We start from the raw sequence: 21,427 nt of genomic DNA on the forward strand, positions 1-21,427 counted from the left end.
CCCACATGTGAGGTGCTGTGGGGGAGTCAGGGCACAGCTGCTAAGCAGGTGCTAGAGAGCACCATGAACAGCCTGCACTCCTGCCAGAGGCATCATTGGGAGAAGACCAGAGCCAAGATTTGGATGGGAGGCCAATGGAAAAGTCCAGAAGAAGCATCTAGCCTTTTTCCATAGGAAAAGACACCAAAACTGGGAGAATAGGGAATGAGTGCGTGTGAGGAGGTAGTGAGCACTCTGTTACTAGAAGTGTTCAGAAGCAGAAGATAGAGAGTCGTAGAAGTGTTCTCTGCTATGGAAAAGTCTACTAGTTGCACAAGCTTCAGGCAAGGCTTAATCCAGCAGCTGAAGGCCTGAAGCACCAAAGACCTGGTTTCTTTCTTTCCCCTTTGCCTTCCAAGGTGTTGACTCTCTCCCGAGGCTGACTCCTCCAGTGCTCACAAGACTTATACCAGCAGCTGGGAGAGAGGCGTGGCCAATGCCCCTCAGATCGCATGGCATGGAAGTGGGGGGCAGAGAGCTAACTGAAAATTGGGGCACTGCCACCGAGAGCATAGAGGCATGGAAGCCGAGTGGCCAAGAGCAGCACAGCCCCCTGTGAGGATCATCTGTGAGGGGGACTCCTGTCCTTTGAGGAGGTGAGGCGGGGTGACTTCTCAGGTCCCTTCCCACCTAGGGATCCTGTGATCATAAGTCTGGAGCACGCACCTATCTAATGCCCAGTGGTTCAGGGGGACAAATGAGGTACCACCATGGCTTTGGCCCAGTGCCAAATGCCAGATGCCCTCTCAGACCAAAGCTTGTGTCTGGCAGCTGCTTCAAGGTGACCTGATTGGGAGGCAGCCTCACTGGCTCCTGGGAGCTCTGCTGGGTTGGTTTCTTGTACGTCCCACCTTTCCCAGAACGCACCCATCTTCCATGGGAGGCAGAACGAGGTCACCGCCAAGGTCCAATAATCACTTGGATTGCTCTTTCAATTTTCTTCTGCTCCACGAGGGTCCTTTAGCTGGGGGTGGGAGAGCTGCAGGGTTCCTGCACTGATGATGACATAATCCTGAATTTTCAGACACATGAGCAGCAGGGCTGTAGAGCACTTCCTTCATCTGAGCTCAACTCACCCTGGGACAACCAGAGACTGAATAATTTCCAAGGAAGCAAGAGCGGGGAGGAGGCCAAAGATGGGCTTCCACATTGGCTTTCTGGGGTGTTTTCACATTTTGAAATAATGGTACCATGCAGGTGCACCTCATCTTGTCCGTGGACTGTGGGCTCCCAGCCCTCCCTCCATCTGCACACGGCAGCGCCTGGACACACTGCGATCAGTCACAACCCAAGCCCATGTCTCTGTTCTCCCGTTCATCTGGGCCCAACGGGAATTATGGAACCTCCCTCCGGGTGTTGTAAAGCCCGAGGAGTGAGGGGCTCTGCTGGTGGGACCTCAGATCAGGCCACATCTTATCAAACGGCAGGAGAGAAGTGAACCAGTCCCTCCGCCTGAGCAGGACCGGGGGCAGGAACGGCTGCTGGAGTATACTCACATTCTACTCACTTCCTCATAACCTGCAAGGGGAGGCTGTGTACACTTAAATACGACTACAAACAATCTGAAAAGCCACTATTTTGAATTGGTTTTATTTAAATTTTACAGAAACCTGATTGGAGTTAATATGTAATTATAAGTCCAGTAACAATTCTACAAAAATGCACATACAATGCCAGAATTCCTTAAAAGCAACTAATATCATATTCTTGTTTTGCATAAAACATGCATTAATATCAACTGCCACATGTTGGCCAAAATCTGTCTCTACAAGAAGAGACGGTCCAATAGTCAATAAGAAAACTAGTTGTGAACAACAGGTAAAAAAAAAGAGGTTTTCTGGTTGATGCAAGAGAAGGAACAGTACCTTTCATAGGACGAGCCCTTCAGCACTGGCTGATTTCTATTATTGTGCTGCACAGTAATGCATCGCCTCTGAGACTTGGTCCTGACCTGTCGCAAGAAGTAAGGAACTTTCTGGTAGTTAAATCAAACGTCTGAGAAGATATCAACTTTCAGGCCACAACAGTACACTGCTAGTGCAACCTTGCAGAGGGGTTCAAAACCCCTCAGACCTGGAAGAGTTCCCAAGCTGGGGACTGCAAACTCTCCAAGACACCCTGAGCTTTCCAACTCAGCCTGTTTCCCTTTTCTACAATGCCAGCTCGGGGCACACAAGCATCTCCTGTGGCCACAAGACCTTCCAGCTCCACACACCACTCTCCAGGAGAATCTGTAATTAGAGGTTTGATGCAGAAAAACATGGGTTGGACCATTTCTTTGAGGCCTTGACTTGCTGTAGTCTAGTTCCTCTCCTCCAGGGATCGGTGGGCACTCAGGAGTGACTGCTGCACACACAAAGGAGTAAGATACATGTGTGGCCCCAAAGCCTCAAATGCTTACAGTCACATACCTCACAGTATGTCATTATTGTAGGAAACACCACGCTCCTCCAGAGGGAGAGAGCAACGGAGGGCTCTGTGTTCATCAGAAGGTGTTTTCCACAGAGACCGAGGGTCTTTAAAGAGATTTCATACCAAGTGAAAGGACTTCCCCTCAAACATGGGGTTTTATACAACATTCTATGAGGTTCTTCCAAAGAAGATCTCATAGTCATTAGGGAACCAGCTGTGGACATTAACGTTTATATACATAAAGCTCATCATTCATGCAGCCCAGGGCCTCGTTCGGAATCTTTTCCACAGTCTGCCTCTTCCAAAACAGGGCACTCACGGCCCTGCTGCTTACAAGGAACCTAAGCCAGTATCTTTTTTCTTCAGCACAGATTTAAGGGGAAAAATAATAATTTATTGGGGTTCTAATAACATTTTCATAATAGAACAATATCAAAATAGGTCTGTTTTTAATATACGCTTATGAATATCCCTGATAATATAAAGAAATCCAGAGGACTTTGTAAACCACCAAGATTTCACAGGGTAGTACCCGGTCTATTTTTAGGCAGCAGAAGAGGGACTAGTATACTGGCAAATTTTCTCCCAGGAAGGACTGTGAGCACTACAGTACTGAAATTCTAATATTCTAGTGTCAGCAGAATTGTGAATGAAATTTTCACTTTAAATTTATTAGTAAAATTTGTAACAAAGTTTGGCTTCCTCAATCCTGCCATCAGCCAATCTCCCTGCCTGTGACAGTCATCCAGGCCAGAAAACCATCAGTTCTGGCTACTCTGGAGGTTGGGCCCAGAGGAAACAAGTTCCGAGATCCCTTCCAAAGTGTGACCAAACCTCAGAGAGCAGGGATGTGTGAGAAGAAGCAGATCAGGCTTGAGGAAGATTTGACCCAAGGCACCAGGATCACAGAGGTGAGGGGACTATAGAGGTTCTAGCTGACAGGAAGAGAACTTCTGCGATGCCCCACAGAGCAGGTCCTGGACGACAACAGCTCTGTGGCAGAGAAGACACATTCAGGAGTTAAAGGACAAATCATTAGAAAAGAAACTAGTTTACTTTCTCAAAACCAAATCAAACATCTTAAAACTTATAAGCAAACAACCCTGGATAGACTGGGGGATGGGGAGCTGAAGTCTGTGGAATGAGTTGCATTTAGTTGAGTCAGAAAGAATGCTGGTTGTGAAATCAGCATAAACGTTGTGGCTACTGTAGTTGAGAGTGAAGGAAGCTCAAGGCCAGAGGAGGAGGCCTCTCCAGGGACAGGACGGAAAGAGGACCAAATGTGAACTCTGCCTCTTTTATTCCTGGAACAGTAAGCGGCATTTTCATTGGCCTGGAGGAGAAGGCACCACACTCCACTCTAGCTGCAATAATACTGCATCCCATCCACTCTTCTTCTCTTTTTTGACTGAAATTCCTCAAAGAACTGCTGGATGTCCTCTCTCTTAACAACCTGTTGATGAAAAGCAAACGTTAGGAAAGAGAACTACATCACAGGACAGCAATAACCAGTCATAACATTCACAAGCAAGTCAAACAATATTGCTGATAAGAATTATTTTAGTGTGTAATTAATTTACTATCTCCATTTTATACGAGAGCTCATCCAGGCTCATAGAGCGGGGCCTGTGCAGAGTCACACAGCCAGGCAGAAGAGCATCATGGTGCAGAGCATAGATTCCACACCTACCTCAGTTTCCTCAAACAAACTGAGATAAAAGCAGGGTCACTGAAGATCGGATGAGATATAATGCCTGCAGAACACTGCCTGGCACATAGAAAGTTCTCAATAAATATTAGCTGAAAAGAAAAGTGGCAGAGCCAGCAAAAAACTGAGACCCCTGAAAGTCTCCTAAGACTGCTGTTTGCTCTCTCACGGCCACAGCCATCTTTTGGGGATGTCCTCCAGCTCTGCATAAGCACCCACAGAAAACAAAGTCTGTTTTGCTTTGAGATTTGTGTTTTCTCCTTTACTGAAAAAAGGAACCAAAAAACTTTTCCCTCTTGGAGACTCTAAAATTAAAGATGTTTGCTATATAAACAGAAAAATAATTGGTAAAAGCTAAAAAGCTACGGCAGCACTACTTTTAGTAAATGGAATATCCATTTTATGCAATAAAAATGAGAAATTTGTCTTCCATTTTATAGGAAAAAGGAGTGGAGCATCATACAAAGGTGTTTAAGATATTAGCAAAATAAAGCATTAAAAATAAGAAAAGAAGACAAAGGGAAAATACGGATAAAAAAGTAAACTGGGCGACCAGGAAGGAGACCCTGCCCACCCCAGAGTGAGCCTACGCCAGCTGACCTGATCTAAAGCTGTTTACGGAAATCGCAAGAGACGGTTTATTAATTTACTTTTTAATTACAAAGGCAACACATGCTTACTGTCATGAAGGAATGAAGGTGGGGCAGGGAGAGGGAGAGAGAGAGAAAAAGAAAGCACGTCAATGCCTGTGAGCAAGAGGGAGAGAGAGAAAAAGAGAAAGTAAGAAAGAGGACAAATACTTGTGTATAAAGTGAAATCCCCCGCCTCTCCCTCCCCAGGGTTAAGTGCTGCTAACAACTGCAAATGGAATGTTAACTTGAATCACTTTCTGGGGGTGAGATAATTACTTATTAATCCTCCCAATGGAAGAACGGAACATTTTGTCCGTTCTCCACCACAGTCCAGTAGCTAATACACCAGTTTCACAAGCACCAAGAATAAAACTGCTGGTCACCCGGTGAGGAATGAGAACGCCGAACAGATTCAAAGTCTAGATGGCTAACACATTCTGAGATAAATAACTACAGCTCAAAGCTTTAATGTACTTGGCTAAAAGGCTCGGAAATTTACACTTATAAAATGCCAATAAATAGGATACTTGGGAGTTCCACTATGAAAGATCCATCCTTACCTTGGATCACAAACATTAGACACTAAAAGGCAATAAAAGGAAAAAATCTCTCCTGCCAGGATATTGTGGGAGGAGACCTGAAAGCACACAAATTAGAATGTGCAATTTTTAGTTTCTAGACGCCCTCACATGGTCACAGCCAACATGCAGAGTAGAAATGTTACAGAAAAAGTACTTGGGTTCAATAATAAATCATTTGATCGGCTTGTCGCAGAAAATCTGTAGTTTCTAAGTGTTTTTTTTTTAATAGTCAGACACAAACATTAAATAAAAGGCAGTCCATCATCTGAGAACATCTAGAACTTATTAGCATTATCTTTTGCAGACAAATACAACCAAAGCAGATAACTCTTATGGCAACTTAAGGTTTTTGTTTGTTATTTTTGGAAAGATGTAGTTAGTAATGTCATGGAACAAACAATAAAAAATAATATTTTTCTGTCGTTTTAAATCATCACATCAGATAAAAAAAACTCTCTCATGAAGAATCATAAAGAGCGGCTCCAGTGATAACAAAGATCCACATGTTGAAGATACATATGAAGACTGAATAAAATGGTATCAGATGTGAATGGAAAAAGACAACATACCTAATTTTTTTCTTTTATGTGATTTTAAGTGTTTGTGTGTAATAAAATTAAGAAAGAGCACTGTGACGACAAACTGTACAAGAGCAGAGGCTGAAGAGTAGAGCCAAGAGCATGTGCTCTGACACATCTGAAACCCTCGAATGTCCACTAATAGCGCAGAGGTTAAAACAGTTACACCCATGAACATTCTTAGTTCTAGCGAGAGAGAAGCACGAGTCTGCATTAACCAGAATTTAGCCTTTGCAACAGAAACAAGAAATAACTGTAGTTTAAGAACTGCTGGGAAGGAGGAAGACATTCATAGTGACAGTGAAGAACATTCTCTAAAAAATGAGGATACTATTTAAGAGAAGGCTCTTTTAACTTCTGACATCACAATTTGTTTTGCAGAAAGGTAGCACTGTGACCCTGTCCAGGCAGCTGCAAGTTCTCTGAGAAAGAAGAAAATGACCTAAAGTAGGCTGGTAGAGACTCCTTCCAAGACAGCAAGTCTCAGGGCACTTCCTGAGTATCCATCAGACCACGTCTGACTTGATTTCTATGTCTGGCTGTAGCAGAGCAAAACATTTAACCGTCTATAACAACAACCTTAGGCCATGGAAAGAAAAGTTAAATTTTGTTTTATATCTGCCTTTGGAAGATAGAAAGGTATTTTATTTTTATTTATTTATTTATTTTTTGTGAGGAAGATCAGCCCTGAGCTAACATCTATTGCCAATCCTCCTCTTTTTTTTTCCCTTTTACTCCCCAAAGGCCCAGTAGCTAGTTGTATGTCATAGTTGCACATCCTTCTAGTTGCCATATGTGGGATGCTGCCTCAGCATAGCAGGACAAGCAGTGGGTCGGTGCACGCCCGGGATCCGAACCCAGGCCCCCAGTAGCAGAGCACGCGCACTTAACCGCTAAGCCACGGGGCTGGCCCCCAGAAAGGTATTTTAGAAAAAAATTCTGTCCAACATAGGAGTAGTAAAGAGCTAGGAAGTATTGTAAACTCATCTGGAAGACTGTTTTAAAACATTACATATCATAGAGTCAATGTGACCCTTTAAAGTATCTAGGCTCTCTTAACCAGCAAGAGAAATGTTTTAGCCTCCAATGATAAAGTTCTTTTATTCTAAACTATAGAACCCAAAATCCCAGAAAAGGGGTCTGGATTTCATTTTTTCCTGCCTGGTCATTTTTCCTTCCTCCTCAGGGATCCTTGCTTGAAGGTCAGGATGGGCAGAATCAGTAGGGCTGATCCAATGGCGCTCTCCTAGACTATGACTCCTCTCTCCAGATCCTGTGTGACTGCTCCGGCCCTCATCCCTTCCACCCCAGGGTTGGGAAGGACTCCCACTGTGGCCAGTCCGCTGGTGCTTCACAGCCTCTGATTGATTTCTCTTAGCTCTGCCTGCACTAAACTCTCCAGTATCCAGTTTAAGATGCACAGTCATTTTTTTCATCAAAGAAAATGAACAGTTTATTCAAAACATACAGGGCTATGATTAAAATTCTTTAACTCAACATACCGTGCCTTCATCAGCAAATCTCTTGAGATAGTCTTTAAGTTCAGTCTTCAAGTCATTATATTCTAAATCAACAACAAAAAAAGGACTTAAACTTTAGATAAGCCATTTGCTTTCAGAAACAAAATATTTCTTTACCGTTGACATTTGAGTATGTTAATAGTTTAAATTTCTAAGTGAAACCTGCATAAAAACTTGTTCCCAATTTCTCTCAAATTCTTTCATTTTGATATCTGGGACCCTTTTTCATTAAAAAACAGAAATATCCTCACTCTCAAAAAGATTAGCTAAGAATTTTTTAAAGGATTTCCTCTCTCTCTGGAATTCTAATACTTGAAATAACCTTGCACTCGTCAAACATTAAGTTTTAAAACTCGTGAACTCACTCAACAGTTTATATTATGTACGAGGCATCTTGAGGGCTACCAAAATGTTTTAGATGCAGCCTCCAGCCTCGAAAAGCATTTAGCCTAATGAAGGCAAAAGGAAATTAATGAAATAGTTACAAATAAAAGCCAGAAATGACCCATGCCATACAAGGGGCACAAAGGTAATGACATCCGAGCAGAAACTGGCCGAGATAGAAATCACTAAAAGAAGCTGGGCATACTGGGGGAAAAACCGTAAAAGCCCACAATGAATGAATTTTCCCCTCTAGTGGCTTCCTCTGAACCACTGAAGCAACGTCAAGAACTGTCAAGACAATGACATGTTTTGCTCAAAAAGATGACATGTAATGCTCAATGAAAATTATTTCAATGGATGGAAAAAGAAATGGACTTTCTAATATTCGTTACTCCTACATCCACCCTTAGTCAAAATAGCACGTTGTGGTTTCTCAAGAATGTAATTATTCTAGCATATCACCCTGATTAAACGGTAATACAGGCTAAATCCCCAGCAACATTACAATTAAGCAAATGTAGCTGAGGTCTACTGTATAAATCCAAGTTTAAACTTTCTTTGTATGAAATTAAAATATAGGCATTAGGTGTCCTCCTTATATATATATATTTTTTTTTTCAATAGTGAAGGAAACTTTATGAACTTCATGAATTTTTACACTCAAACAGTATTTACCACAAATCAGTTCCACTTGCTGGACTCTGTTCATGCTGTTCAGGGTGTCCATCAGAGGGTCCCTCCTGTCAGCCGCCTGGTCGACCTTGCCCTTGTTTTCATAAGCCAGAACTGTGTCATATTCATCTGTCAGGAACAGGACATCTAGATCGCCATACATTTTCTTTAAAAAATAAAACCAGTTTCCCCATTAGAACTGTATGTCATTCTCAGAAAGTTAACCTCATGAGAAGCACTAAAAATTTATTTAATTTTTTTTAGATTAAGTGCCAGAAAAACCTGAGCCTTTCAGCACAGAGTTGCTTGAATTATTTATTCTTTTTGCCCAAATCTCTTTTAGAAATCTCCCAACTTCCTAGTAGATATTGTGTGGTCTAAGAGGTCTTTATTTGAAAACCATTGACTTACTGTAACTTTCAAGCAATTTGTGTTTCCAAGCAATTCTATGATATAAATTAATATAAATTAACCTATGATTTTTTTGTGAGGAAGATCAGCCCTGTGCTAACATCTGCCAATCCTCCTCTGTTTTTGCTGAGGAAGACTGGCCCTGGGCTAATATCCATGCCCATCCTCCTCCACCTTATATGGGACGCTGCCACAGCACGTCTTGCCAAACGGTGTGTTGGTGCACGCCCAGGATCCAAACCGGCGAACTCTGGGCTGCCACAGCGGAGCACGCGCACTTAACCACTTGCGCCACTGGGCCGGCCCCTTAACCTATGATTTATAAAAGAGCTAAGAATTGCTATTTTACACTAACTGAAGATAAGTAAATAAAAAGTATTGCATAATTCTCAATTTCTTCTACAAGCATTCAGATTGCAAATATTATTTCATAAATTTGCTTAATATAAAATTTTTTTAAGTTCTCTAACATCAATTTCATAAATAAACTTTTCAGATGTTCTTATTTTATTTTTTATTTATTTTTTTTGGTGAGGAAGATCAGCCCTGAGTTAACATCCATGCCAATCCTCCTCTTTTTTTGCTGAGGAAGACTGCCCCTGGGCTAACATCCATGCCCATCTTCCTCCACTTTTTTTTTGTATGGGATGCCTCCACAGCATGGCTTGACAAGCAGTGCATAGGTGCGCGCCCGGGATCAGAACCCGGGCCGCCAACAGCGGAGTGCGAGCACTTAACCGCTACGCCACGGGGCCGGACCCCAGATGTTCTTATTTTAGGCATCATTCCACAAAACATGCTAACATTGAACTTGATCAGGTACTTACTCACCATACAGTCTTTGCAGGTACATAACTTGCTACGCCAGTTCAGGGGCCAATAGGTGGCAGTGTCTTTCTTTACAAACTGCTTAGCTTTAAGCTCCTGAAGTCTGCAGCCAGGCTGTGACTCTGTGTTGAGGTGTTGATTCTTAAACACCGTCTGAAATAAAATTAAGTTTTGAAGGGTATTTTTTTAACTATCATAGCTTTCATAGTTCAGATTTTGTAAAGGGATTTCTTTAGGCAGAGGGTACAATTGAAATCCAAAGCCATAGAGCTTACAGAATTAATTTTGCTTAAGTTTTATTTCTCTTATGGCTCACATTTCATATGTTACCTGGAGATCCGATTCGGAACTAGAGCTGGTACATGGTTCATTAGTCTGCTCTGCTTTAACTTCTTTGACAGCATCCTTTCCATGTTCTGGAACATCCTCTTTGAGGGTACTATCTAGATGATCTCCATTTTCAGGTTTGATAACTTCCTGATCACCAATTCCATCAACATTCAGCACCAACCCATCATCCTCAGCAGATACTTTGGTTACTGTGGGTTCAATGAAAACACACACACATATCCACAGACCCTTAGACAACGAAAGCACTTGGTCTGATTAAAAAATATTTCAGAATCTGGAAAAGAGAAAGTCAACCTTAATCTCTGCAATAATGAGAAAGGAAATATCAACACTTTTTTAGGTTCTGCCTGCCTAATCCAAAGAGTTCACATAATTGAACAGTTCATTTACAAATATCAATCACTACTTAAGCACTTTCTACGTAAAAAAGAAAGAAAAATACCACAGACGTTAAAGAGAGATGGGACACCTCAAGAAGCAAGGGGCAGTAGAAAGAGAGTTAACTGCAAAAACAGTGAGTGGGGTGGTTTTGAAAAAACCACCAGCTTTCCTTTATGCAAGGAGGAAATCAAAAAGGATGGGTAGAGAAGCATAAATACGACAAAGGAGAGAAGAGAAACGATAAGGAAGCTCATGGTGCATGGTGGCATTTCAATTTAAGAGGAGGTGAAGCCGTCTGCTGACAGGAAAGGAAATGAAGAGGAGCGGGAAGATCAACTAAGAGAATCCAATGAATGAGAAATATATACAGGTCCAGTGCAAAGAGAGAGAGAGAAGTGGCGAGGATAAGAACAGAAGGAGGGAGCACCAGGTTTGAGAATTCTGAGACTAATCAAAAGCACAGGGTGAGATCTTAGGTATGGCTTGCTGCTCGTGGTTTGTATGGTGAAGTGTTCCCTAAGGGTGAGCAGGGCAAGAAATTATGGGGCCAGAGCAGCAGATATGATGAGTAACTGCCACTTGACAAATAAATTAAGAAATATGTATAGTGTTACCAACAAAATAAAATATTTAATGCCTCAAGACCATTCACTGCTGATTAGTTGTTTGGGTCACTTCTTAGTGTATAATAAAAGCACCAGGTAACATACTATACAACCTACCAGCCCCTGCCCAACCATAGCATGTCTTACACTTCTTTGAGTTCTATTTATCTCTCGAAGTCCCATTCAAAAACTGCCTCCTTCATTTTCTCTAATTCTGGTCTCATCCATACTCTGCACCATGCCATTTAAGTACAGATTTGTTCTTGGTAGTCTCCCAACCAATCTACAAGCACCTTGTGGGCAAGAAACATATCTTACGCATTTTTGTATACCTCAGAGTCTACTTAAAAGTAATTGCTAAAAATTCTCGACTGAACACACAATTTCACAAGCACAACTCTGTGGCACACCAACTCCACAGAGACACCTACCTGCCAATTGCGCAGCATAAGCCCACAAGAAAGCGCAGCGTTTCATACAAGCCTGGCACACCATCTCCTGGAAGTCCCCACTCTCAGGGGGAATGGCACCAAGATGCTGTGAATACAGAAAACCCAATATTTTCCTTGTAATTTCCAAGTTGTCTAAAATGCTCACTCTTTCATAAACAAATATTGCAAGAGTACACAAACAAATATTGCAAGAGTACACTGACATCTTTATAATTGATTTTTAGAAGAGTAATTATAATGTAAAATATAACACAATACAAAAAAAAAGATCTTTTCTCTTCTTGTGAAGACAACGGCTTTAAAAGGGAAAAGCTTTCCTTACCCTTCCATGGAACCAGTCTTCACAGACTATACACTGGATCATCTCATCTGGAATCTAACACGGAAAAGCAGTTCGTATGTTAATGATTACAGTGAATCCTGGGACACAGAAGTAAATCTGGCACACAGTAGAATTAGATATTAAATAATTCTCTACCAAATCTGTGAGAACACTATCCACATGTCAGCAGTCAAGGGGACAGGGAGAAACAGTGGATCAAGGGGCCAAAGAAGTTCATTCCACACGAACTGGTGTTACATTTGAGAAAAGCACTTTGCAAGCAACTATCAAAGTTCTTTCACATCAGTTACTTAATATCTGATTCTCACAAAACTTCATAAATAAGTAATATATTCTCATTTTATACATAAACCCAGGCCCAGGGAGGTAATATGAATTGACCAATCCAGAATGTGACAACTGGGACTTTTTACCACACCATGCTGCTGAGTAACTGAAAAGTAAATGTTACAAGCAAAATCTTGATAATATGGACAAAACAACTTCCCTAATTTGAATTAATTAATTAACTAATAAGATTCTGGCCCTAGGAAAATTATATACCAAAAGGCATAGACTATTTTTAGAATGATTTTCCTTTTATTCCAAGGCTTTCATATCTACTGATTAACATTCCAACTTTGTTCTGTCCTTTCGCTATTATGGTTTCTTAAAGGAAAAAAAGTGCTTTATATATATATATAAATAGCAGTTTTATTCTTTCTTCTGCCTTGATCAATTTATTCACCATCTTATTTTTTCTGTCTTTTGATTCAACAGTGTTATAACACTTTACCCCATACCTTAAAATATCCAGTTTTAAGGTTTTATCTTTGTTAACTCAAAGATATCTTCAATTTGTTCCTCTACATAATTTGGTTCAATAATTACAATTCCAAGACAACTAGAAAGCAAGAAAGAAGACAGAGGCTAATTTCTCTAAATACAAAAAGACTCCTTCAAATCAGTAAATACATAAACAAAACCCAACCCAATCAAAATATGGGCCAAGGATACGAAAGGACAATTCAGATAGAACGTTATTACAAATGTCCGATAAATTCATGAAAAGATGCATAACCTCACTCATGATCAGAGAAAGGAAAATTTTTTAAAAATACCGTTCTTCATCAACTAGAGTGGCAAAATTTTAAAAGAATGGGGATACATAGGGATGACAAGAGTGTTGGGGAAAAAACACTATCACATACTGTTGGTGGCTGAACGCTTCTCACAGATCACAATTTTAAATACAAATATCCATTGATCCATCAATTCTACCTCTAGGTTTCTGTTCTATATAAATACTTGCAGGAGTATACTCAGTTGTATTACTGTATAAGGATGTTCACTGCAGCTTTCTTTATAATACTCAAAAATCAGACAACACCATTCTGCTATGGAAGAACACTCAGGTAACTAACTTATGGCATGTCAAATTACGGAATACTCTGATTAGAACAAGGTAGACTGTATTGTTTAACATGGAAGGATGTCTATGATATACTGATAAGTGAGCAAAGCAGGTTGCAGAAGTGAATGTATAGAATTTTCACTTTTGTTAAAAGGAAACTGCAAATTGAAATACACATTCACTCAAACACTTATATGTGTACAGAAAAAGGTCTAAAAATATATACATCAAAACGTATTAACACTGGTTACGCCTGGGAGGTAAGAAGGCGCAGCAGTGAGGAAGAAGAAAAACTCTTTTTAAATTTTGTGTGTACTTCTAGTTGAAATTTCTAAGAGGATCCAGTTTGCACACTCCATTGCTTTTCTTCCAGGGACGCAAGAAGTCAAAGGTCATTTTTGGGAAAGTGTTTGGAGGAGTGGAGCAGGCAGGCAGGCAAACAGGGAGGGGAAGGAAAAAGCTCCTAGCCTTGGGCAAGTACTGTCCAATATTTTATTCTCGTGATGTAAGAATGAGAACAGTTGAGATCTGTACCAGTTACAGATCCAGCCCCGATTCATAGGAAGGAATAAACCTTCAATCCTTTCACAATCCCCAAATCCCTCCTGATCAGCTACAGAGGCCCAGAAATGAAAGGTGCTGTGGAGCAAAGGCAGAGATGACACAGTCCCAGGTGTCAGCCCCCAATGCTCTTACCTCATCTTCAGGATCAGGATAAGGTCTCTTGCAAATGCAGTACAATCCAAAAAAGTTGTCATTGTACTTATTGCCAGAATTTGTCTTTGCTTTGTCCTGTAAGATATTAATTTCAATATATAATATGTTCTGATTTTAACTATAATTTCAGGCATCATGAAATTTATGCATTCAGTAAATTTCTGCATTAAATATCTTCCCCCCAGGAGCTGGTCTTTAACTTTCAAAGTACAAAAAATTCACGCCTATTAAAGGGATACTTTTTCCAGGATACAGGGCAAAAATAAAATTTATTTTTTGTAACTTCTTTGTAGCAATTGGGGGAAACCGAATACACCCATTTAATAAAATGGTGACACAAGTTAACTATAAGTATTAATTAATTATCAACCTATGTAAACTGATGTTGGCCTAGAATTTGAAAGCGCTTCTTAATGCCCAGCTGTGAAAGCCAAAGCTCCCAGGTTACCAGGAGGTAAAAAGCGGGCAAGAAAATTGCCTAAAAATAACTTTCAAAGGAGGGGAAAAGCATGACAGTTTTGGCAATTATGATCGAACAATGCAAAATCCCTTACTTTCTCTTTCATTTCTGTTATTTCACTAAAACTTATCATATAAGCATAGTTTTTATTAGCCAAAAAGCAGTAAAAACTCCTGTGTGCAACTAGCCCATATTCATTATTATCAAATTTTATTTATTCAGTTTTTTTTTTTTTTTTTGTGAGGAAGATCTGCCCTGAGCTAACATCCATGCCAATCCTCCTCTTTTTGCTGAGGAAGACCGGCCCTGAGCTAACATTTGTTGCCAATCTTCCTCCTTTTTTTCCCTTTTTCTCCCCAAAGCCCCAGGAGACAGTTGTATGTCACAGTTGCACATCCTTCTAATTGCTGTATGTGGGATGCTGCCCCAGCATGGCCGGAGAAGATGTGCGTCGGTGTGCACCTGGGATCCGAACCCGGGCCGCCAGTAGCGGAGCGCACACACTTAACCGCTAAGCCACGGGTCTGGTCCCATATTTATTCAGTTTTTAGTCATACCCTCTGCTTTAAAAGTCTTAGAGCATGAGTACAATCAACATAACTAAACCTGAATCACTTCAAAGAACATTCGCCCAAAAACCTTTCATATTAATTACAATCTATACTGTAGGCTCTGAACAGGTTACTTAGCTTCCCAACAGGATAAAAACTGGAATACAGTCTAATATTGATTTGCCCATTTGCCAAGAATAAGCATAAGAACTTCCTTTGTGGAAAATATTTGATTTTTACCCACTCTGGCAAATATCAATCTCAGCTACTTTCAATGCATCTATAGTTACAGTGCTTACTTACAGGAAATAATTTGCATTCCAAATTTTTAAACTTGCTGTTTCCACAATCACAACGAAAATTTCTGAAACAAAGGAGGAAGAGCCAATTTTAATTTTTCTTTTAAATCTAATGACCTACTCTTTAAGTTCATATCATAGCCTCTTCCCTTTCAACTCATTTTTGGGATCTAAAAAGTGGCCTTGGTTGCTGTTCATGTATCCAATTTGGAATTTCTCCAAGCACATAACGATAAAAGATTTAATAATTCTTGAAATTAACATGCATAAAGACAAATATCTGTAACTTACACGAGTAAAATAATGGCATAGAAGGATGAGTAGTTTCAGTTTGTTCCATAATTGTATTTTAAAAAGCCCTCTGGAAAAACTCTTCTGCCCAGTTATATTATATAAAACAATTACATTAAATTTTACCCATGCACAATTACTTTGAATGGAAAAGCAAGATTAAGAAAAAAATGCAGCTTGGAAAGAATCTAAACATTTAAAAAGCATTCAGCACCAATCTCTAATTGTCTTTACCTTTTTGTGTATAGTTCAAATAGTTTATGACTTCCATGGCATTCATAACTGCAAGCTAGGCAAATTCCTGCCGGTTCTTCTCCCTCTGGAGTGCAAGTACTACAGGCATATAGTGCTTGTCTCTTTACTGAGCCCTAAAAGACAGCCCCAAAATGGAAAAAGAGAGAGAATAAATTAATTAAATATGGCATGGTTACCTAATACCCATAATCTGATCTGAGAAATAACTGAAATCAGATTATGTGTGGTCAAGATCTTCCTGTAAAAACCACTAAGACTAATAAGAAAGCTTACACGAGAGAGTACCAAAACATTGTTGCATGTTTCAGATCACTATATATTTACTACACTAGTGCTTGTTTTCATACAATTTTTTCTTAAAGTGATAGGAAGTTTAATATTCTCAGTCAGCTATGAATAAGCAGGTCTGTTTAGTCACTGTAACACATGAAAATGTAGGAGAATGTGTGTAGGTTTATGTAAGTAACACCACACTTTAATTTCGGAAAATGCTGTGATTCCACCAAAGAGAAAGTCAATGCATTAAAAGAATCCCTTTGAGGGGCTGGCCTGAGGGTGTAGCAGTTAAGTTCTAGTGCTCCGCTTCGACGGCCCAGGGTTTGCTGGTTCAGATTCTGGGTGCGCACCGAGGTGCCGCTTGTCAAGCCATGCTGTAGCGGCATCCCATATAAAATAGAGGAAGATGGGCACGGATGTTAGCACAGGGCCAATCTTCCTTAGCAAAAAGAGGAGGATTGGCATCAGATGTTAGCTCAGGGCTAATCTTACACAAAAAAAAGAATCCCTTTGATATTTAGGAGACGCATGCTGAAGTATTTAGAAGTGTAGTGTCATGATATCTGCAACTTATTTTCAAATGGTTCAGCAGGAAATAGTATATTACGAAGACGAGAAAGATTAAACAAATGTGGTAAAATGTTAAAAAGTGAATATGTGTAAGAGGTACAAAGGTGTTTCAACTTATCTGTAGATTTAAAATGTTTCAAAATAAAAAGCTGAAGGAAAAACAGGCAAAACTTTTAGAAATCTTGACAATGGTTACCCTCCTCTAGGAAGAAGGGAGACACAAGGAAGCTTCTGGAATGCCAGTAATGTTCTATTTCTTGATCTGGGTGGTAGGTAACTGCATGTGTGTGTTTGTTTTTCAAGCCCTACACATGTTTTGTGTAATTTTCCATACATTTTACTACAATAAAAAACGAAAACGTTAAGGAAGTCTGTTTTACAAAGCTAACTACATTTCAAAAATAGCTCATGTACAGGCTTTTTTTAAAAAAGGAAAGCAGAGAAAACGTTGTTTTGGTGGTGACCAAACGTTTTAAAATACCAGCCAACACCTGGGACTATCTCTAGATACCAGGTGCTTTCAAAAATCTAACCATTTGGCAGTGTAAGCTTGACTGGCCAACGGTGACAACTGGTATTATGATCTCAGTCCACATCACATAATGACCCCAAGTCTCTCTCCTCATCCCCCAATGTTCCACTCCACCCCCCTGGAAAGTAACATTCTTCCTCCTACCAATTCTCATCCCTTGTTAGTTTTCTTCTACCCACCTTTCTCCATTTTTGTACCTAGAAATATCGGATGAGTCACCAAACACTACATGACACCCCCTCAAATCCTTGTTCACATCTTCCAAGTGCCAAATTTCCTCTTCAAGTAGCTCCTTCCCTCTTCCCCTCTCCTCCTTTGCCAGTGCCACCTGCTGTCCTGGTTCAGGTCCATCCCCATGGGGGGCAGACGGCAGCCAGACACAGTACTTGCGTCGTCTCGCCAAAAAGCTACCAGCTAGCACTTGTCAAACTAAATTGCAGAGGAACTAGCTGTCAAGGAGCCCAGCCCACACAGGGAGATTTTCAAATCCAGACCTTTCTCCTTTAACTCTGCTTTCACTCTCCCATTCGGTTCCCAATAAATACTCTTAGGATGGGAAAAGTAGGGACAAAGATGTCTGAATTTTGAGAGGTCACGGGGATGGTTTCGTAAAAAGCAGCCGGGCGCCGAGAAGAGACGGGAGAGGAAGGACAGAGCAGCTGCTCCAGGGCCAGAGCCTCGGGAATCCTGAGGGGCCGGACGGAGGCAGACCGATGGACGAGGGGGCTTCTGCTGGACAGAGGCTGAGAAAGGGGGCCCAGGGGCTGAGGGTAAAAGGGCAGCTGGGCCTGGCATGGGGGAGCCTACGAAGAACGGCGGCCCCGCACCAGCACGGGGGAGCCGGGCCGCGGCAGGCGGGAACAGGGCAAGTCCGGTCGGGAAAAGGAGGCTCAGCGGAGCCCGGGGGAGACCACGCCCGGGCCACGCGCCCACCTGCGAGTAGGAGCACTTCTCGGAGTCGCTGCCGCCCAGCACGGCGCACGCCTCGTTCTCTAGCTCCTCGTCCTCCTCAAGCACGTCGACCAACGATACCACGGGCTCCAGCTCCGACTGCCGCCCAGCATGCCCCTCCGCTCCGGCCATGCTCAACTGTCACCAGGACCGCCGCTCTGTCCCTGCGGAGGCGGGAAAAGCAGCCTCGAGGGGGCGTGGCCGGAGGAGGCGGGGCCTGAGTCCCAGGAACCAATCCCAAAGAAAGGAGGTGAAGGGAGGGGGAGGAGCGACTTCCGACGAACGGAAGTTACTCCCCTCCCTTCTCCCGCCCGCGCCCGCCGCAGGCTGGCTTCCGCTTCCGGGTGGCGCATCCTTGTGACGCGCTCTGGAAACTCAGCAGTCGCCATGGAGCTGTTGGGCGAGTATGTTGGGCAGGACGGGCAGCAGCGGCAGCTGCGGGTGCCCTGTGAGGCGCCCGGCGACGCCGACCCTTTCCAGAACCTGTTGTCGGGAGTGGCCCAGATGAGGGAGCTGGTGGCCGAGCTCTTCGGCCCCCTGGTACAGCGGGAAGCGCAGGGCAGGGAGGCGGTGGCACCGGACGAGGCCTTGGACGGTGAGCTCTGAGACGGTGTGGAGCGACAGGAGGGCGGGGCAGGGGCGCCCGTGGAGAGTGGCAGATTTGGAGAAAGTGAGCCTCAGGGGAAGAAGTTTTTCCTAAAAGACGTTGGCACTTTCCGCTGTATTTGGGCTGATTAATCTGGGCTGCTTCTTACCCAAGCGTTTTCGCGATTCTTCATTTATATCACAAAAAACGTGCTGCACGCCTCCTGCTCGGTGTCAGGCATGGAGCTGAGCCCTGGAGGAAGAATGAGGTGAAGGCGACTCAGTTCCTTTACCTGCGAAACTCTCACTCTGGTGAGCGGTTAGACAGGTAGACACTCTGGGTAAAAAGGGCGAGTGTGACCCCAGGGCCTTCTGTAACTGTTGCAAACCCAGGGAACCCCGGAAGGCTTCAGAGAGGGCGTGACTTTTAAGCTGGCTATTGAAGGATGACAGGGAGTTTTCCCAGGTGTGAAATTACAAACATGTTTGGAAGGCTGCCATCTATCGCAGAATAGGAGCAGGTTCCGAAGATTGGAACAGATTTCAGTTGAGCAAGTCTGAACTCGCAGGGACTCCTTTCCTTTCTCAGTTTTGTTTGTGCAGTTTGAAAGTCAAAGCGGGAAATTTAGCTGCATTAATTTTTTTTTAAGTCTCATCTTAAATACAAAAATAGGGACATTTGATTGCCCTGAGCTGAAGAACCTAAAAACTGAATATTGGAGTCAGGACTTAGCTTTTTTGTAGAGGAGCTTAAACTGTACTGTACTTTTTCTTTCCATCTTGTTTTCATCTTGATAGTTCCAGATAATTTGAAGGAGCCAATTCAGAACATTACACCAAGTTCAGACAATAGGTTGTTTCCATGAGAGTGAAATCCTGTTTCTTGCTTCCAAAATACCTCTCCTAATCTGTTGAAAATATTACCATTGGCATGAGAATGAATATAGTTAGAGCCATTTAAAAAAAAATTCTGTCATTACTTACTGCAGAAATAACTGCCACCTGTTCTGTTAATGGTGTAATATCTTTGTATAGATGGACATGTTTTTGTATCTTTAAAGAAGTCCCCATAAAGCTTAGGTTTGGATTTCCATTGTTAAAAGTGACAGAGATTAAAATGACGAATTTTATCTTATATGAATATACCAAGTTTTAAAATTATAAGACTTACTAAAGAAAAGTGACAGAACCCAACACTAAAAAGACAAATAATCCATCTACCAAATGTACAGAGGATTTGAATAGGCAGTTCTCCAAATAAGATATACAAGTGGCCAATAAGCACATGAAAGGATGCTCAACGTCATTGGCTATCAGGGAAACGAAAATCAAAACCACTATAAGATACCACTTCATGCCCACTAGGATGGCTATAATCAAAAAGAACAATAAGTGTTGCTAGGATGTGAAGAAATTGGAGCTCTCATACATTGCTGGTGGAAATGTAAAATGTACCTTCTTTGGAAAACAGTTTGGCAGTTCCTCAAAAAGTTAAACATGAAGTTACTGTCTGACCCTGCAATTCCGTTCCTAGTTCTCTCAAGGGAACTGGAAACATACGTTCACATAAAAACGTTTGCATGAATGTTCATAGCAGCATTATTCATAATAGCTAAAAAGTAGAAACAACACAAGTGTCCACCAGCTGATAAGTAGATAAACAAAATGCATGTTGATACAATGGAATGTTATTCAGCAGCAAAAACCAATGAAGTACTGATAACTGCTACAATGTGAATGAACCTTGAAAACATGCTAAGTGAAAGAAGGCAGACACAAAAGCCCGCATATTTTATGATTCATTTATATAAAATGACCAGAATAGACAAATCTGTAGAGATAGAAAGTAGATTAGTGGTTGCCAAGGGCTGAGGGGAATAGGAAGTGGCTGCTAAAGGGTATGGGATTTCTTTCTGGGATGATGCAAGTGTTCTAGAATTAGTGGTGATCAGTTGCCCAACCTAGTGAATATACTAAATCAATAAACCTTATACTTTAAAAGAGTGAATTTTATGGTATATGAATTATATCGCCAAAAACAGTGATAGAAAAGAAAGGTTTTAAACACCAAAATTCCTGAAATCTTTTTAACCATACATATTTCAGATCTGATATATGCATGGTTTTATTAATCCCTAAAGTGAAATGGTCTCATTATCAACCATTTTAGCTATCTATATTTCTTTCAAGCACTGAACATATTGTCATACAACAAATATTTATTTTAAAAGGTGATGATGAAGATGATGTGGAAGATGAAAATAACATTGATAACAGAACTAACTCAGATGGACCATCTGCAAAACGGCCGAAACCACCATCTTAACAATAGCTTTTATGAAGTTTAAAAGACTGCTACTATAACTTAGTTATCTCATACTGACATTTAAAGAAGACTTGTGCTCTAATTTGGAAAAGCATTTGTTTTGTTCTCCTGGGACAGTTTTGTCAAGGAACTGTCTCGTCTATTTCCATCAAAAAAAGATATAATAAATGTTTAGAAATGTATCTGTTTTCTTGAGTGAGAAATAAGTTTCAGATCATGGAAATAAAATACAATACTTAATGTGTAAAATCCTCTTAAGTTGGCAACTGAATTTTTATTGTTTTCTACTTTTTAATCTTTGAATTAAATTGTGTGATGTCTACA

General features: G+C 41.3%; 2 protein-coding genes across 2 annotated transcripts; one reads left to right on the top strand and one right to left on the bottom strand.

Annotated features, from left to right (window-relative positions):
• Positions 1-1,602: 1,602 nt before the first annotated feature.
• UBR7 (ubiquitin protein ligase E3 component n-recognin 7) lies at positions 1,603-18,357 on the bottom strand. Its single transcript, XM_004434221.3, has 11 exons — positions 18,175-18,357; positions 15,843-15,976; positions 15,322-15,382; positions 13,987-14,082; positions 11,877-11,930; positions 11,534-11,639; positions 10,096-10,304; positions 9,769-9,918; positions 8,530-8,692; positions 7,453-7,514; positions 1,603-3,904 (listed from the first exon to the last, which is right to left on the bottom strand). Exons 1-11 carry the CDS (start codon positions 18,322-18,324, stop codon positions 3,812-3,814), a joined length of 1,278 nt encoding a protein of 425 aa, XP_004434278.1. The 5' UTR covers positions 18,325-18,357; the 3' UTR covers positions 1,603-3,811.
• A 188-nt stretch (positions 18,358-18,545) lies between these two features.
• GON7 (GON7 subunit of KEOPS complex) lies at positions 18,546-21,427 on the top strand. The gene is made up of 2 exons (XM_004434220.3): positions 18,546-18,787; positions 21,009-21,427. The coding sequence occupies exons 1-2, from the start codon at positions 18,580-18,582 to the stop codon at positions 21,101-21,103; spliced, it is 303 nt and encodes a 100-aa protein (XP_004434277.1). The 5' UTR covers positions 18,546-18,579; the 3' UTR covers positions 21,104-21,427.

The sequence above is a fragment of the Ceratotherium simum genome, chromosome 24, assembly GCF_057802395.1.
Source record: "Ceratotherium simum simum isolate JZ-2026a chromosome 24, ASM5780239v1, whole genome shotgun sequence".
NCBI lineage: Eukaryota > Metazoa > Chordata > Mammalia > Perissodactyla > Rhinocerotidae > Ceratotherium > Ceratotherium simum.

Coding starts and splice junctions, on each gene's coding strand:
- GON7 (XM_004434220.3), top strand. CDS start 18,580: ATGGAGCTGTTGGGCGAGTATGTTGGGCAGGACGGGCAGCAGCGGCAG. Junction 18,788..21,008: donor ACCGGACGAGGCCTTGGACG/GTGAGCTCTGAG, acceptor TTATTTTAAAAG/GTGATGATGAAGATGATGTG.
- UBR7 (XM_004434221.3), bottom strand. CDS start 18,324: ATGGCCGGAGCGGAGGGGCATGCTGGGCGGCAGTCGGAGCTGGAGCCC. Junction 15,383..15,842: donor TTTGAACTATACACAAAAAG/GTAAAGACAATT, acceptor CCTTTGTTTCAG/AAATTTTCGTTGTGATTGTG. Junction 11,931..13,986: donor ATCCTGATCCTGAAGATGAG/GTAAGAGCATTG, acceptor TTTCCGTGTTAG/ATTCCAGATGAGATGATCCA.